Source organism: Trachypithecus francoisi, unplaced genomic scaffold, assembly GCF_009764315.1.
Source record: "Trachypithecus francoisi isolate TF-2019V2 unplaced genomic scaffold, Tfra_2.0 Lachesis_group17, whole genome shotgun sequence".
In the NCBI taxonomy this organism is placed as follows: Eukaryota; Metazoa; Chordata; class Mammalia; order Primates; family Cercopithecidae; genus Trachypithecus; species Trachypithecus francoisi.
The window spans coordinates 41,257,852-41,276,790 of record NW_022681462.1 but is presented as its reverse complement, the minus strand read 5'-3'; the positions used below and the strand labels follow the sequence as shown (position 1 = coordinate 41,276,790).

At 41.2% G+C, this 18,939-nt stretch overlaps 1 protein-coding gene across 3 annotated transcripts in view; it reads left to right on the top strand.

Moving 5' to 3' along the window:
* Nucleotides 1-5,239: 5,239 nt before the first annotated feature.
* The window catches only part of POLR1B (RNA polymerase I subunit B), a 37,009-nt gene continuing 23,309 nt past the window's right edge, over nt 5,240-18,939 (top strand). For 2 of the 3 annotated variants that reach the window (XM_033175446.1, XM_033175443.1), the window contains exons 1-7: nt 5,240-6,780; nt 11,658-11,825; nt 12,064-12,210; nt 13,573-13,705; nt 15,296-15,432; nt 16,212-16,435; nt 17,090-17,261. In XM_033175446.1, the coding sequence (XP_033031337.1) occupies nt 6,604-6,780; nt 11,658-11,825; nt 12,064-12,210; nt 13,573-13,705; nt 15,296-15,432; nt 16,212-16,435; nt 17,090-17,261 (1,158 nt within the window). In that variant the 5' untranslated portion in view covers nt 5,240-6,603. The remainder of the gene's footprint in view (nt 6,781-11,657; nt 11,826-12,063; nt 12,211-13,572; nt 13,706-15,295; nt 15,433-16,211; nt 16,436-17,089; nt 17,262-18,939) is intronic. The other variant, XM_033175444.1, reaches the window with a different exon arrangement.

Genomic DNA, 18,939 nt, shown 5'->3' with positions numbered 1-18,939 from the left:
ATTTTTATTATTTAGAGACAGAATCTTGCTGTGTTGCTTAGGTTGGAGTCTAGTGGTGTAATGATAGCTCACCGCAGCCTCAAACTTCTGGTTTCAAGTAATCTTCCCACCTCAGCCACCCAAGTAGCTGGAACTATAGGCACCTGCCACCATACTTGGCTAATTTAAAGCAATTTTTTTAGACCTAGGGCCTGGCTTTCTTCAAAACTTGCCTGGCTAATTTCACTTTCATAATGATCTCCAGTTCCATCCATGTTGTTGGAAGTGACAGGATCTCACTCTTTATGGCTGAACAGTACTCCATTGTGTGTAAGCAACATATTTTCTTTATCCATTCATCTGCTGATGGACACTTACGTTGCTTCCAAATCTTGGCTATTGTAAACAAGGCTGCAGTAAACATGGGAGTGCAAATATCTCTCCAAAACAAATTTTTTTTTTTTTTAGAGATAGGATCATACTGTGTTTCCCAAGCTGGTCTTGAACTCCTGGCCTCAGGCAATCCTCCTGCCTCAGTCTCCCCTAACTAGCTGGGATTACAGGCATCAGCCAATGCACCTGGCAAAACACACTTTAGATTAAAAAACACAAATAGGTTGAAAGTAAAATGATGGAAAAAGATATACTTTGCAAACAGTAACTCAAAGAGAACTGGAATGGCTATACTAATATTAAACAACATAGGCTTTAAGAAAAAAATTGTTTCTACAGACAAAGAAGGACTTTTTTTTAATAGTTCCAACTTTTATTTTAGATTCTAGAGGTACATGTGCATGTTTGTTACATGGGTCCTGAGGTTGGGGAACAGATCCCATTACCCAAGTAGTGAGCATAGTACCCAATAGTTAGCTTTCCAATCCTTGCTCCCCTCCCTTCCTTCTCCCTCTTGTAGTCTTTAGTGTCTCTTGTTGCTGTTTTTGTGTCCATGTGTATCTAATGTTTGGTCTCCCGTTTTCTGTTCCTGTGTTATTTCACTTAGGATAATGGCCTCCACCTGCATCCATGTTACTGCAAAGGACATGATTTCATTCTTTTTTCTGGCTGCATAGTATACCTTGGTGTATATGTACTACATTTTCTTTATCCAGTCCACTGCTGATGGGCACCTAGGTTGATTCCATGTCTTTGCTATTGTGAATAGCAATAGGTGCATGTGTCCTTCTGGTAGAATGAATTGTTTTCTTTTGGATATATACCCAGTAATGGGAGGCTACGTTGAATAGTAGCTCTGTTTGTTTGTTTGTTTGTTTGATGGAGTCTCGCTCTGTCACCCAGGCTGGAGTGCGGTGGGCGTGATCTGTGCTCACTGCAACCTCTGCCTCTTGGGTTTAAGTGATTCTCCTGCCTCAGCCTCCCAAGTAGCTGGGACTACAAGCGTGTGCCACCACGCCCAGCTAATTTTTATATTTTTAGCAGAGACGGTTTCACCATATTGGCTAGGCTGGTCTTGAACTCCTGACCTCAGGTGATCCGCCTGCCTCAGCCTCCCAAAGTGCTGGGATTACAGGCGTGAGCCACCGTGCCTGGCTGCTCTGTTTTAAATTCTTTGAGAAATCTCAAACTTCTTTCCACAGTGGCTCAACCAATTTACATTCCTGCCAGCAGTGTATAAGCATTCTCTTTTTTTCCACAGCCTCTTCAGCATGTGTTATTTTTTGACTTTTTAATAATAGCTATTCTGACTGGCATGAGATGATATCTTGTTGTGATTTTGATTTGCATTTCCCTGATGATTAGTGATGATTAACATTTTTTTCATATGTTTCTGGCCACCTGTATGTCAAGGACATTTTATATTGATAAAAGGATCAGTCCATTAGGAAAATATGACAATTACAAACATATGTACCTAGCAATACAGCCTAAAGATACATGACATAAAAACTGAGAGAACTGAAGGAAGAAACAGGCAATTTAACTACAATTAGTCAGAACCCTCAAAACTCCATTTCAGCAATAGCTAGAGAAACTAGGCAGAAGATCAACAAGAAAATAGAAAACACTATAAACCAACTAAACTTGACAAATACCTACAAGGCACACCACCCAAAAGCAGCAAAATACACATCCTTCTCAAGTGCACATGGAACATTCTCTGGGGTAGATCACATGCTAGGCCATAAAACAGGTCTCAATAAATTTAAAAGAATTGAAATCATACTACATATGTTCTCTGACCACGTTGGAATAAAATCAGAAATCAATAACAAATTTTGTCAATTTCTGTATTAATGAAATATACAAGTAAAGAGGTTGGAATAATCCTTTTAAAACTTCCCACAGGCAAAAGCCCAGGACCAGACGGTAAGCCAGATGGTAAGGAATTAACACCACTATTTCATAGAGTCTCCTAAAAAATAGAAGAGAAGAAAATACTCCTCAATTGAGAAGAGTGTCCTCAATTTTATGAGGTCACTCTTAATACTCTAATACCAAAACCAGACAAAAATGTCACAAGAAAAGCAAATAGAAGACCAATAATCTCTTGGGAATACAAATGGAAAAAATCTTCAACCAAATACTAGTAAACCAAATCCAGCAGCATAGAAAAAGGATTATACATTATGACTAAGTAGGACTTATCCTAAGATTACAAAGTTTGGAATCACGTATGTTCTCTTATAAGTGGGAGCTAGGCTGGGCGTGGTGGCTCACTCCTGTAATCTCAGCACTTTTAGGAGGCCAAGGTGGGCAGATCAAATGAGGCCAGGAGTTTGAGTCCAGCCTGGGCAACATGGTTAAATCTCGTCTCTATTAAAAATACAAGAATTAGCCAGGCATGGTGGTGCATGCCTGTAATCCCAGCTACTCTGATGGCTGAGGCACAAGAATCACTTGAACCTAAGAAGAGGAGGTTGCAGTGAGCCGAGATCGCACAACTGCTCTCTATCCTAGGTGACAGCAAAATCCTGTCTCAAAAAAAATTAAATTAAAAAATGGGAGCTAAACAGTGGGTACACATGGACATAAAGATGGGGACAGGCCAGGTGCAGTGACTCATGCCTGTAATCCCAGCACTTTGGGAGGCCAAGGTGGGCGGATCACAAGGTCAGAAGATTGAGACCATCCTGGCTAATATGGTGAAACCCCATCTCTACTAAAAATACAGAAAATTAGCCAGGCGTGGTGGCAGGCGCCTATAATCCCAGCTACTCGGCAGGCTGAGGCAGGGGAATTGCTTGAACCCGGGAGGTAGAGGTTGCAGTGAGCCGAGATTGCGCCACTGCACCACTGCACTCGAGCCTGGGTGACAGAGACTCTGTCTCAAAAAAAAAAAAAAAAAAAGATGGGAACAGCAGATACTGGGGACTACTAGCGCCAAGAGAGAAGGAGGGGAGCAAAGATTGAAAACCACCTATTGGATACTATGCTCACTACCTGGGTGACAGGTTCAACCATACCCCAGACCTCAGCATCACGCAGTATACCTTTGTAACAAACTTGCACATGTACCTCCCGATTCTAAAACAAATGTTGAGAAGGGGAAAAGAAAGAATGCAAAGTTTGTTTAACTTACAAAATTTACTTAATATAATATACCACTTTAATAGAAAAAAGGACAAAAAGCACATGATCATTTCAATATACACTGAAAAAGCATTTGGCAATACACAACACTCTTTCTTGGAAAAAACCTCTCAACAAACGAAATAAATTACTTCCTCAACTTGATAAAGAGCATCTTTGGAAAAACCCACAGCCTACATCATATTAATGGTGATGTGAAAGCTCCAGTTGGGAACTTTCTTCCCAATATCAGGCACAAAACAGTTATATTTATTCTTGTCACTTCAACATTGTACTAAATGTTATAGACAGAGCAATTAGACAAAAGGAAGGAAGGAAGAGTGCGCATTCAGATTGGAAAGGGAGAAGTATGACGATCTCTCTTTGCAGACGACAAGATATCATATAGAAAAAGTCCTAAGAAATCCACTAACGCTGTTAGAATGTTCAGCAAGATTGCCAGACACAAGATCAATATACAAAACTCAATGGTATTTCTACATATTACAAACAACTTGAAGTTAAGAAAACAATTCCATTTATATCAACATCAAAAAGAATGAAATACTTGGGAATAAATTTAACAAAAGTTCATTTCTACACCAAATACTACAAAACATCTCTGAAAGAAATTAAAGAACACCTAAATAAATGGAAAGACATCCCATGTTTATGGATTGGGAGACAATTATTGTTAGGATGAAAACAGGCCCCAAATTGATCTACAGATTGAACACAATCCTGATCAAGAATCTCAGCCTTCTTTGCAGAAATTGACAAGTTAGACAGGGCATGGTGGCTCATGCCTGTAATCCCAGCACTTTGGGTGGCCGAGGCAGGTGGAGCACTTGAGGTCAGGAGTTCAAGACCAGCCTGGCCAACATGGTAAAACCCCGTCTCTACTAAAAATACAAAATTAGCCAGGCATGGTGGTGCACGCCTGTAATCTCAGCTATTTGGGAGGCTGAGGCAGGAGGTGGAGGTTGCAGTGAGCCGAGATCATGCCACTGCACTGCAACCTCAGCAACAAGAGCGAAACTCTGTCTCAAAAAAACAAAAAACAAAACAAAACAAGAAAAGAGAGAAAGAAATTGACAAGCTAAGCTGGTGCTAAAATCCATATTGAAATACAAAGGACCAAAGAAATCTGGAGAAAGAAGAACAAAGTTGGAGGATGTGCACTTCCTGATTTCAAAATTTATTACAAAGCTATATTAATCAAATCTGTGTAGTATTGTAGACAGACATACAGACAAATGTAGATAGACATACAGATCAAGAGAATAGAACTGAGAGTCAAAAATAAACCCTTGCATCTATGGTGAATTGATTTTCGACAAGGAGGCCAAGAAAATTTGATGAGGGAAAGAATAGTCTTTTTAACAAATGGTGTTAGGACAACTGGCTACCCACATGGAAAGGAATAAAGTGATATGCCTTTCTCACCCCATATACAAAAATTAGCTCAGAATGGGTCAAAGACTTAAATGTAAGAGTTGAAACTACAAAACTCTAAGTAGAAAATGTAGGTAAAAATTCCCATGATTGAAAAAGATCCAGTATTTGATAGCACAACAGGGTGACTGCAGTCAGCAATAATTTGTTGTACCTTTAAAAATAACTGAGGAAGTACAATTGGAATGTTCATAACATAGAAATGATGAATGCTTGAAGTGATGGAAACCCCATCTATCCCCCTGTGATTATTACATTGTATGCCTGTATCAAAACATCTCATATACCCCCTAAATATGCTAATTATGTACCCATAAAAATGTTTTAAAATCCTCATGACCTTGGATTACACGATGATGTCTTAGATATGATATAAAAAGACAGGCAACAAAAGAAAAAAAACACACTTCAAAACTAAAACGGTTTGCTTCAAAGGACACCAGCAAGAAAGTAAAAACCCACAGAATGGGAGAAAATATTTGCAAATCATGTATCTGACAAGGACTAGTATAGGCTATATAAAGAACTACAACTACTCAGTTGGCTGGGCGCGCGCGGTGGGTCATGCCTGTAATCCCAGCATTTAGAGAGGCATAGGCGAGAGGATCGCTTGAGGTCGGAAGTTCAAGACCAGCTTGTACAACACAGACTCCCGGCTCAAATTTTTTTATAAAAAGTGATATAGGAAGGAAAAGTACCAGGTGAACTAGGAAAAGGGGAAGTTGACAGTAAGGAGGGACTCTCAGGGACAGAAGGATACTGGGTAGTGGTGGTTTAACTTTTGTGGTGATGGCTGCATGGTTGTATACATAGGTCAAAACTTAACACGTACACTTTAAATGTGTGGTTGATTGTATGCCAGTTATAACGCAATATAGCTGTTAAACACACACACAATGAAGTTGAAAGGCCAGCAGCCATTCCCTGATTAATCAATGTTCTGGGGAGGTAAAGGCTCACAGGGACGCAAAGGATCTTCAGGCTGTAAATCCAGTTGGACGCCCCGCTGCCCTATCCCCTCCATCCGAGACCGCCCGATACCGATCCCACCTCCCTCCCCAGGCCTCCCCCAGGACTCCAGTCCAGAAGATGCGAGGAGGTTAGCGGGGCCCGACCACTCCTTGGCTTCCCAGGGAAGAGCCTCGCGAGTTAGGAGTTGGGTAGAGTCAGCCCCGGGCCTGGCATCCGCTTTTTCGTTGAAGCAACAACTTTGGCCGGATGACTCCCCAGTGTCGGCATCGGCGCGGGACTGGGAACAGGTTGAGGGAAACAGAAGAGAACCTGAGAAGACCGCTCTCCTCCAACCCTAATTGACTGAGCCAATGAGAGCCAAAGAGGTCACATGCTCAACTGGGAGAGGAGCGGGTTTCCACCTGGAACATCTGTCGCAGAGGAGGGAGATGGGTGGGGCGGAAGATGGGAGAAAGGGAGGGCCCGCCACGCTCTAGTTGGTCACGGCCTTAATCGGCCCGTTCACTCGAAGTTTTTGGTTCTACGTCGACTCCATGAAACCGAAACCGTAGGGCCTAGGGCAGGCGGAACGAGAGGGAACTACATTTCCCAGCAGGCTGCGGAAGCGGGACTCCGGTCACTACTTCCGGCGTGTACAGAGCCTCTGGCGTTCGGTGTGCAGGTGGCCGCATGGATCCCGGCAGCCGGTGGCGGAACCTGCCCAGCGGGCCTACCCTAAAGCACTTGACCGACCCCTCTTATGGAATCCCGCGGGAACAGCAAAAGGCAGCGTTGCAGGAGCTGACGCGAGCGCATGTGGAGTCCTTCAACTACGCCGTGCACGAAGGTCTCGGCCTCGCGGTGCAGGTGAGCGCGGCGTCCGCTGGCGCCCTTGCCGCGGCGAGGCCAATACCAGGGAGATGGCTGGGAGGTCACAGTATGACCCTAAATGCATGTGCTCCTTGATCCTGACAGGCTCAGTGGGTAAGCGGGAGAGCACAACATGTTAAACAGGACGCGGAATTGGACCTCGTGGAACTTGTAGTCGAGGCGTCTTAAGAAATGTATTCGTGATTTCTGGATTGAAAAGCGATTGCGAACCGTAGTTTCTTGTTGGACTGTTTCTGGGTGCTGTGAGAGTGAGGAAGTGGCTTATCTGGGGTGTGCTTCCCAACCATTCACAATGCACACGGCTTTATATCACTAGAAGACTTAACTCTCCAAAACGTACCTCAAAAGATTCCGAACTTATTTGTAGGTACAGTGTAATGTACAAGGTTCTCCTTCAGTTTCCTTCTCTTAGAGCTTTAAAGAGAGAAACTACTCGTCATTTGTTATGAATTAAGCAGGTGCTGAGGAAGGTATAAATGAGTCATAAAAGCAAGATTGAATCGAAAAGTGTAATTGCATTATTAGCGTAGAGTAGTGGTAGCAGAATTCAGGTGAGGATGGTGGGGAAAGGTTTCGTTTAGTAAGCATCCCCAGTATCTCCAGGCACTAGGCTCAGAGGATGTGGAGGAGGCAGTCCCGTGTAAGAGACAGTTCATGCGTTTCAGTGCTCCCTGTCGTGTTTGGGGGTGGGAGGGGTGAAGATATGAAAGCAGTCCATGCCAATATTCTTGAGAATTGCTCTGCCAAGGGATTGTGTGGGCTACGGTGGGAGCAGATGGGCGGCGCAACTAATCCAGGAGTTTGAGAAAGGGCAGGATTTAGATGAGTTCAAGAAGTGAGAAACGTACATTTCGTCCAGGGGAAGGGTAGAGCAGAGTCACATGCTTAGGGGACCCTACCTGTGGTTTTGTTGGGTAAGATTTGTGTTGTGAGAGATAGGAATAGAGATAATGTGGAGAGCTTTGATTGCCAGTCTGATTCTTGATCTCTGTTCGGCAAATAATATGGGAGCCATTAAGATTTACTGTTTACAAAGACTTGGTGGGGGTTATTTGTATTGTGCCTGGATTCTTACAGTATCATCTCTGTGAGAAAAAATACCTAATTAAAAGTTAATTGGGCCGGGTGCAGTGGCTCACACCTGTAATCCCAGGACTTTGGGAGGCCAAGGCAGAAGGATGACTTGAGCCCAGGATTTCAAGACCAGCTTGGGTAACATAGTGAAACCCCATCTCTACAAATATTTAAAAAATTAGCGGGGCATAGTGGTGTGCACCTGTGGTCCCAGCTACTTGGGAGGCTGAGGTGGGAGGATGACTTGAGCCCAGGAATTTGAGGCTTGAATGAGCTATGATTGTGCCACTGCACTCCAGCCTCGGTAACAGTGAGACCCGTCTTTAAAAAAAAAAAAAATCAAATTAAGAAATTTTAGAAAAGCACTAATTCATTTAAAAATAAGCCAATCGGCTGGGTGTGGTGGCTCTTGCCTGTAATCCCAGCACTTTGGGAGGTCAAGGCGGATGGATCACTTGAGGTCAGGAGATCCAGACCAGCCTGGCCAACCTGGTGAAACCCCATCTCTACTAAAAAATACAAAAATTAGCCAGGCGTGCTGGCACATGTCTGTACTCCCAGCTACTTGGGAGGCTGAGGCACAAGAATTGCTTGAACCTGGGAGGCGGAGGTTGCAGTGAGCCAAGATTGCACCACTGCACTCCAGCCTGGGCGACAGAGTGAGACTCTGTATCAAAAATAAATAAATTTAAAAAAAAAACCAATTCTATGTTAACATTTTTATGAAAAATATTTTCCAAAGCAAAAAAGAAATTAGATGAATTGCATTATTAAACATCTTTTTAATGTCTGGCTTAATGAAAAGACAACTGGATTCTCATGTCTGCTTCTGCATTCAGTCCCTTGTGATACATTGTTTTGGTTGAAGTAGATGAAGAAAATTTGACCCTGCATAGAAAATGATGCCACAGCTTAGCCGGTACTATAATAATATAGTATTTGAAAATGTTTTGTAAAACACAGTAACATAAATGACTAATATTTATAAAGCCAAGGGAAAAAAAGTTATATTTTTTACTTACAAAACATAATTTTGCCTAGTTTCTTTGGAGTGAATTTCTCCTTTCTGTGAGTCAGAATTTATGTGTCTGTCTTTTCAAAATCTTTTCAAAATACAATTGATTTTTATTACTTGGGGATTCTATATTTGCAAACTCACCTACTCACTAAAATTTACTTCTACTGCAAAAGCACCACGTCCAGAAGAAGCGAAAAAGTTGAGTTGCTCAGTATCCATTTTCCCAGCTGAGATCTAACAAGGTGATGCTCCGCCTTCTTGTTTTAAGTTCTTAAACTATAAACAGAGGTTGTCTTCACTATCTATTTAGTGCCATGTTTTGTGCTTTTTGTTGGTGATTTTGCTGTTTAAAGTGTCCCCCAAGCAAAGTATTAAAGTATTAAAGTTCTGTATAAAGTTCCTAAGCATAAGAAGGCTGTGCTGTGCCTTTTGGGGAAAATGTTAACACATGCATTTAACATAGGCTTTGTTCAGGCATGAGTTAGGGACTCGATAATATATATTAAATAAGCTGTCCTTAAACAGAAACACACATAATGCAAGGTTGTGTATCGATCAGTGTACGAAATCATAGGCCTTGTTCAGGCATGAGTTAGGGACTCAATAATATATGTATTAAATAAGTTGTCCTTAAACAGAAGCACACATAATGCAAGGTTGTGTATTGATCAGTGGACGAAATCATAGGCTTTGTTCAGGCATGAGTTACGGACTCAATTATATATATATATTAAATAAGTTGTCCTTAAACAGAAACACACATAATGCAAGGTTGTGTGTTGATCACTGGACGAAATCATAGGCTTTGTTCAGGCATGAGTTACGGACTCAATAATGTATATTAAATAAGCTGTCCTTAAACAGAAACACACATAATACAAGGTTGTGTATTGATCACTGGACGAAATCATAGGCTTTGTTCAGGCATGAGTTACGGACTCAATAATATATATTAAATAAGCTGTCCTTAAACAGAAACACATAATGCAAGGTTGTGTGTTGATCACTGGACGAAATCATAGGCTTTGTTCAGGCATGAGTTACGGACTCAATAATGTATATTAAATAAGCTGTCCTTAAACAGAAACACACATAATACAAGGTTGTGTATTGATCACTGGACGAAATCATAGGCTTTGTTCAGGCATGAGTTACGGACTCAATAATATATATTAAATAAGCTGTCCTTAAACAGAAACACACATAATGCAAGACTGTATTGATCAGTTGATGAAATGTGACCAGAGGCTCGCAGGAAGCTAACCATGTATTTACCCTAGGAGCAGTGGTTCAGTATTGGCTAATTCAGTGTTTATGGCAACGTATAGAACATAACTATTGTGAATAACAACAGTTCACTGTATTTCGATCTAGATAGTGGACCTGCGTCTTGAGAAAGCAAAGCTCCATTCTTTTTTTTTTTTTTTTTTTTTGAGACAGGATCTCACTTTGTCACCTAGGCTGGAATGCAGTGGCATGATTATAGCTCACTGCAGCCTCGACCTTCCAGGCTTAAGTGATCCTCCCACCTCAACCTCTTGAGTAGCTGGGACCACAGGCACGCACCACTATGCCTGGCTAATTTTTTTATTTTTATTTTTTGTAGAAATGGGGTCTCCTTATGTGGCCCAGCTGGTCTCAAACTCCTGGGCTCAAGTAGCCCTCCTCCCTCGGTCTCCCAAATGTTGGGATTACAAGTGTGAGCTACTGCATCTGGCTTTTATTTTTAAATAAAATATTAATTTCTAAAATAATACCAGCTTTAGATAAAATTTTAAAATTTAGAAAAGGTCAGTTAACTCACGTGAGGGTGAAGGAGGAATACCTCCTTGGTATTCTTTCTTGGCACCATTTTTTCATTATCATTATTCTTTTTTTTTTTTTTTTTTTTTTTTTGAGGCGGAATCTCGCTCTGTCGCCCGGACTGGAGTTCAGTGGCCGGATCTCAGCTCACTGCAAGCTCCGCCTCCCGGGTTTACACCATTCTCCTGCCTCAGCCTCCCCAGTAGCTGGGACTACAGGCGCCCGCCACCTCGCCCGGCTAGTTTTTGTATTTTTAGTAGAGACGGGGTTTCACCGTGTTAGCCACGATGGTCTCGATCTCTCCTGACCTCGTGATCCGCCCGTCTCGGCCTCCCAAAGTGCTGGGATTACAGGCTTGAGCCACCGCGCCCGGCCTCATTATCATTATTCTAAGAAAAGGCTAGGAGGTTGCTTGTAATTAATATATAGGAGAACTTGGTGATGCCCCTTCCTCAGAAGAGCAAAGCTTCCCCCACAGAATGGTACGAAGAAGTAACTTCTGTGGAAGGGGAAACCCAGCCTGGCCACCATCTTTTCCTTTGCATGACTCTGGCTTCAGTATGACGTTGCCATTGTACATTAAGCATCTAGTCTTGAATCCTAAAGGATGTTTCCATATCCTTGCTCTATTAGCAGCAGTCCCATTTGTCTTGCTATGCACATAGACAAGGTAAGAATACACAAGGCTCTTGGTTCAGAGAACAGGAATTTTGTTCTGTTCACAGCTGTATCCCTAGAGCCTGCTACAGTCTCTGACACATGTAGTCACTCAAAACAATCTTATACTAATAATGCATTATGGTTTTAAGTATTTAGTGAAGTTTTAACTGTCCTTTTTAGGTGTGTCATGATGGCATCATAGGCATCAATGTTTGTAGAACACACAAGATTTGGAAGAGTCTTAGAGAAAAAATGCCTTGGAAATGCAAGCAATTTAATCATGTGAATTGCATTTCAGGCTATACCTCCCTTTGAATTTGCTTTCAAAGATGAGCGTATCTCTTTTACTATTCTGGATGCTGTTATCAGTCCACCTACAGTTCCAAAAGGGACCATCTGCAAAGAGGTCAGCGTTTATCCAGCAGAATGCCGGGGTCGAAGGAGTACCTACCGTGGGAAGTTGACAGTGAGTACTAGTAACGCTGTGTGACTCAGCACTGCACGTATTTGGGAGTAGGGCGGGTGCCTAATAAAGTTTATGCCAGAAATTGCTTTCTTGGTGCCGTTATCTAAGAGATCCCACCTTCTAAATCTAAGGCATAAAATCATTTAATTGATCTTCTTCCTGAGTCTTTGAAAATACTCATTGTTCTCGCAAATGCAGATATTTCCGTTAAGTAACTTTTTCTCTCATTTTCATTTAGGCCGATATCAACTGGGCAGTGAATGGAATCTCAAAAGGAATCATTAAGCAGTTTCTTGGCTATGTTCCCATCATGGTGAAATCCAAGCTTTGCAACTTACACAGCCTTCCCCCACAAGCCCTCATTGAGCACCATGAGGAGGCAGAGGTAATCACGGGCGTCTAGGCGTGAGACAGTAGAGAAGGCCTGGGTTGGGAGTAAGAAGACAAGAAGTGTGTCAGTGTTTTCTTTCTCTGCTCCAATTTCTGGATAGGTGAAAGAGATATCAGTATCTTGCCTGCATACAGTATATGACCCAGAATGACCATCAAACTAGACAGTATGAAAAAATGGCTATAAAATTAGAGAATATTATTGTTTGGGGGAAGAACTGGTAGAATTTTCCCTAATTTTCTGAATGATAGAGACATACTTCCATGAATTTTTTTTTTTTTTCAAGCTGTCTTAATCTACAAAGCTATCATCAAAAATGTCTATTTAGCTGGGCATGTAGTGGCATGGATCTGTAGTCCCAGCTAATTGGGAGGCTGAGGCAGGAGCATCGCTTGAGCCCAGGAGGCCTGACTACAGAGAGCCATGATTGTGCCACTGCACTCCAGCCTGGGAGACAGAGTGAGACCCTGTCACTAAAAAAATAAAAATGTCTGCTTTGCCAACAGTAAGATTCTGTGCTCATATTAAATGACTTACATGCCTTCCCTTCATCATTTCTTTCAGCTGTATTAGGTGGCTTTGCAGTGTTGAGTTGAGGTAATCAAGACGTACAGACTGTGCCTACTAAATAGGTAGATGGTGTTATGTGGTGGGAAGAGGGTTTTGGTGTCAGATAGCTATTCCGCTTATCAGTCTTGTGGTTTGGGGAAGTTAATCTCCCTGAGCCTCAGTTTCCTCTGCTGCAAATGGGCATAAGAGCTCTCCCACTCCTTGTTAAGGGAATTAAACGTTATGATAACATAGAGTACCTAATATGCCTGTTTCATAGTAGGCAATTTGTAAACAGTAGCTCTTTATCGCAGAAATGTGATACTGAGCAGAGCTATTAAAAATATTTTTCTATTTAGCTAATCCAAATTTCTGGTTTCCAAAACTTTCATACAATCAAGTGTTTGAACTTATTTGGGAAACCATACTTGAGTATGGAAGCAGAATGGTTACAGTTTTTATCTTTCAACGCCTCTTTGGAGTAAGTTTTTTTTTAGTGTTGTTTGAAGACTGAAGTCATTTTAGGGGACAGAAGGCAAGTTAGGTTGAGTCTGTCTGATAGAGAGAAGTATCCTGTTTTTCTTCCATACTTTTTTCCTGTGTCCCTAGGACCTTTGTAATATACTTGAAAAAACTGTTAATTCACACAAAGACAGTGTCTGTGTACTGTTTTTAAGGGGTGAATAGTACGTTTCGCCTCTGTGCTCCTATTCTGTGTGTTGTACTACCTTTGCCTAGGAATGAGGTTCATGTCTACAGTTAGTCCTGTGTCTTTGTTTAACAAGTTTTAATTCATCTCTTTGGCAGGAAATGGGGGGCTATTTTATAATCAATGGCATTGAAAAAGTCATCCGAATGTTGATTATGCCTCGGAGAAATTTTCCCATTGCAATGATAAGACCAAAATGGAAAACCAGAGGGCCTGGTTATACTCAGTATGGTAAGTTCTGGAGATTATTAGAATGTTTTTTAAGGAAAATTTGAAATCTTTTTTTTTTAAGTAGATGCATCTAAATAGTCTTTGATATTTTTTTTTCTTTCTTTCTTTCTTTCTTTTTTTTTTTTTTTCTGAGACAGGGTCTCACTTTGTCACCCAGGCTGGAGGGCAGAGTGGTGTGATCACAGCTCACCATAGCCTCGACTTTCCCAGGCCCAGATGATCCTCCCACCCCACCCTTCCAAGTAGCTGGGACCACAGGCGTGTGCCACCATGCCTGGCTAATTTTTGTATTTTTTTTGTTGTTGTTGAGATGGGGTTTCACCATGTTGCCCAGTCTGATCTCAAACTCTTGGACTCAAGCAGTCCTTCCGCCTCAGCCTCCCAAAGTGCTGAGATTACATGTATGAGCCACCGTGCCTGGCATTTCTTTTGCTTTTTGTTGTTTTTCTATTGCGCATTCCTGTGTTAAGTTTTCATAATTGGGATGGAGGAAGAAATGGAGAGATATCAGTCAGAGGATACAGACTTGCAGTTACAAGATGAATAAGTTCTGGGGATCTGATGTACAGCCTGGCGATGATAGTAATACTGTACTGCTTACTTAAAATTTGATGAGTAAATTTTAAGTGTCTCAACCACACACACGTGCACACATACACACAAATGATAACTATGGGTGGTGATTGATGTTTTCATCAGTTTGGTTGTGGAAATCATTATAGTACATGTATATGTATATTCAAGGTATTGCCCACCTTGAATATGATTTTTATCAATTATAAGCTTTTTAAAATTTACAAAAATTTCATAGTGGAAAACCAACTTTCTATTATGTTTCACTTTTGCTAACTGAAAGAGCATGTGTATTTTTGTTACTACTTATGAAGATGAAAGTTAGTCTGGCTTGGCCATAGGTGAGTGTGGGTCTTGGATGGCTTCTGGTTCAGGCTACTGTGGTACACCCCTCAGGTTCTCTGTCTGCCAGCCACCTGGCCTCTGTTTGAGCACTCTCTGACAATGCATGTTGACAGCATGTTGTATTCTTGAGTAACCCTGACAGTTAAACAATTTGTCCTGATAGTTGATCTAAAAATCAGACTTTAATGATAGCCATACATACTATACCTAGAAAAACAGCATGCCCCAATGTCTAGTCATTTTCTTTTGCATCAGTTGATGGTAGTATGTCTTAGCAATCTTTGCCTGAAACTGAAATAAACTTAAAATCTAAAATTCCACTTTTCTCCATTGGAACCTTTAGATCAAGCACCATGTCTTGACCAGACTCCACAGTTTAAGGTGGAAAAAAAGGTGCTAAAAGATGTGGATTCTGTCCTGGAGGGAAACTTTAAAGTTTGCTTAAATTCATAGCTTCAGTTGTTTTACATTAGTGTTTCTCAATCTGGGTAGATTTTACATGCAAGAGGACGTTTGCTGAGGTTTAGAAACATTTTTGATTGCCAGTCTTGGCTAAACTTAGTGATTTGGCTTTAATTGTGTCTAAGAGAGTAAGATTGTTCAGGAAAAAAAAAGATCGAAACAATTATAGTACCAATGAGTTTCTGATTTTTTTGTTGTTTGGTTCAATAGGAGTTTCAATGCACTGTGTGAGGGAAGAACATTCCGCTGTCAATATGAACCTCCACTACTTGGAAAATGGCACTGTTATGTTGAACTTTATTTACCGGAAAGAACTGTTTTTTCTTCCTTTGGGATTTGCACTTAAGGTATGACTTAATGAATGCATTCTTTTGTTATGAAGAAATTCACTGGCGGTAGTATCCTGTACAGATTGGATGGATTCTCCTTGTTAAAATAATACTGTACTAGTTATCTACTGCTCTAAAACAAATTACTTCAAAATTCAATAGCTTAAAACATCAATAAACCTTTCTTTCTCACAGTTTCTGCGGGTCGGGAGTTTGGGAGTGCTTTGGCTGGGCAGTTGTGGCCCAGGGTCTCAGGAGGTTGCATGGAGATGTCAGACAGGACTGCAGTCATTTTGAGGACTTCCAAGGTGGCTCACTCACATGGCTGGCAAATCAGTGCTGGTTGTTGGCAGGAGGTCTCCTCATGGGGTTGCTGTCTACATGGCCCTTTCTGTAGGCTGCTTGAGGCAGCTGTCTTCCTCCACGTAGTTAGCTGAGAGAATAGAGGGCAGAAGATGCAGAAGACAAAAGCTGCAGTGCCCTTTGTGACCTAGTCCTGGGAGTCTCCCATCATCTTTTTCACCACATTCTCTTGGTCAAGCAGCCCAGCCTTGATTCAGCATGGGAGGAAACCACACATGTGTGTGAACACCAGGAGGTCAGGACCCTGGAGGCCATATTGCTGTCTGGCTATCATACAAAGAATACTTTATTTTAGAGAGTTTACTTTGATTCAGCAATAGCAGAGTGCTAATTTTACTTGGGTATTAAAAATAATGAGAGAAGATAATTGTTGCTGAATAGATACAATATTTTAGTTATTAGTGAGCAATTAAACCTTTTATTTCCTATTCTAGGCACTTGTCAGCTTTTCTGATTATCAGATATTTCAGGAGCTCATCAAAGGAAAAGAGGATGATTCTTTCCTTAGGAACTCTGTTTCTCAGATGTTAAGGATTGTAATGGAGGAAGGTTGTTCGACACAAAAACAGGTCCTTAACTACCTAGGTGAATGCTTCAGAGTAAAACTCAATGTTCCTGACTGGTACCCAAATGAGCAAGCTGCGGAGTTCCTGTTTAAGTATGTGTGCTTTGCCTAAATGTTTTTGGAGGGGTGGAGGGTTGTCAGTGGTTCTTTGTATTGGTTGCAGTTTGGGCAGGTGAGTCATTTGGGAATGAGAATGAATTTTGGGGTAGAATTCTGGTCCTTGCTAGCCGGGGGCTACCTTTGTTTTTGTGGCCCTCCTCACTTGTATTTTTTTAGTAGTCATGTTTTATTTTATGGTACTTTTTAACTTTTGTTTTGAAATCATTTCAGACTTCCAGAATAATGTCCAAATAGTACATTGGATTCTTATATTCACTAATTGTGAACATTTCATTCATTTACATTTACTTTTTTACTTTCTGTGTACACAAATGTACGTTTCTATTTCTGTACGGTTTGAAAGTTGCAGGGATTGTGTTACTTTATTTCTCCAAAGCAAGGACTTTGTCTTATATAACCACTGTATAATTACTAAAGAAGCCAGCTGCATACTGGTGCTGTCCAGTACATAGCCGCAAGCAACATGATAAGCACGTCAAATGTGGCCAGTGCAGCTCAAAAACTGAATGCTTAATTTTATTTAATTAAAGTTAAGTAAGCTTGAATTGGGGATCTTGTTTAATAGAACATTAAGTAGTATTACCAACTGGATTGTTTTAATTTTTTTTTTTTTTTCTGTTTTGACAGCCAGTGCATCTGTATCCACTTGAAATCCAATACTGAAAAGTTTTATATGCTTTGTCTCATGACACGAAAGCTCTTTGCTTTAGCCAAAGGAGAGTGCATGGAGGACAATCCCGATAGTTTAGTGAACCAAGAAGTCCTTACACCGGGTCAGCTCTTCCTTATGTTTCTGAAGGTAAATGCGTGCTATGTCCATCCTTGGCCAGTGGTACCACTTGTGGAATGGTGTGACTTTGTCCAGCAGTACTATTTTCTGCATACTTATAGTTTCTAGTTTGGGCATTTTGTGTGGTCTCTTTTTTGTTTGTTCATTTAGCAGTAAGGGAATCAAAAATCCTAGCTTACACCAGGTTTGAAAATTTGCTTAGTATTTTTATATAAAGACCACATCAAATCTTGGTCATAGTGTTAATGAGAAAAAGCGAATGGCCTATATACATACACATGGTTGATCTTCATTATTTGTAGATTCTGTATTTGGGAATTCACTCACTGGCTAAAATTCATTTGTAACCCTAATGTCACTACTCGGTGCTTTCATGATTATTCACACACGTGAGCAGAGCGGTGAAGAATTTGAGTCTCCTGAGGCAGATGTTCCAGCTGAGGTGGGGCAGGGTGATGCTCTGCTTTCCTGTTTCAGCTCATACTATAAAGATGGTCCTTTTTGAGATGTATTCAGTGCTGTGTTTTTCACATTGTCGTGCTTCTTCTTGGTGACTTCTCTCTTTTTTTTGAGACAGGGTCTCAGCCTCAACCTCCCAGGCCAAGCAATCCTTCCACCTCAGCCTCCTGAGCAGCTGGGACTATAGACATTCACCACCACACCCGGCTAATTTTTAATTTTTTTTGTAGAAACAGGGTCCCACTATGTTGTACAGGCTGGTCTCAAACTCCTAGGCTTGTGTGATCCTCCCATTTCAGCCTCCCAAAGTAATAGGATTAGAGACATGAGCCACTGCACCTGGCCAGTTTTTGCCATTTATAATGTAAGCATAGCACTGAAGTTCTGTTTAGTGTTCAGTGTTAATTAATTAACAAGGTATGTTAAATAAGGTGCCTTTCAACAAAAGCTTGCATTAAACAAGATTGTATATTGATCCATTGACCAGAATGTTATGACCAGAGACTTGCAGGAACCCAGCCCTGTTATTTCTCCTCAGGATCTGTGGTTTCATGTGTGTTAATTCAGTGTTCACTAGAGCATAACTACTGTGAGTAGTGAAATTGGACTGTAGATGTATATATAAAGTAGGCATGGCACAAAAATGATTTCATAAGAATATTGATACAGTGGCATTTTATATTTTGCATCTTATCCCCAAAACGATGTAATCTAAGAGGTAATATGTTGTATTTTTAGTAGAGATGGGGTTCCACCATGTCAACCAGGCTGGTCTCGAACTCCTGACCTCAGGTGATCCACCTGCCTCGGCCTCCCAAAGTGCTGGGATTATAGGTGTGAGCCACCATGCCTGGCTTCTATTTTATTTTATTTATTTTATTATTTTATTTTATTTATTTATTTATTTTGAGACAGAGCCTTGCTCTGTTTCCCAGGCTGGAGTGCAGTGCCACAATCTCAGCTCACTGCAACCTCCACCTCCCGGGTTCAAGTGATTCTCCTGCGTCAGCCTCCCAGGTATCTAGGATTACAGGTGCGTGCCACCATGCCTGGTTAATTTTTGTATTTTTAGTAGAGACAAGATTTCACCATGTTGGCCAGGCTGGTCTCAAACTCCTGACCTCAAGTGAGCCAACCGCCTTGGCTTTACAGGCATGAGCTATCATGCCCGGCCTTCTAATTTCTTATCTAAGGTAGTAATTCTTATTTACATTCTTCCCGAAAGGTA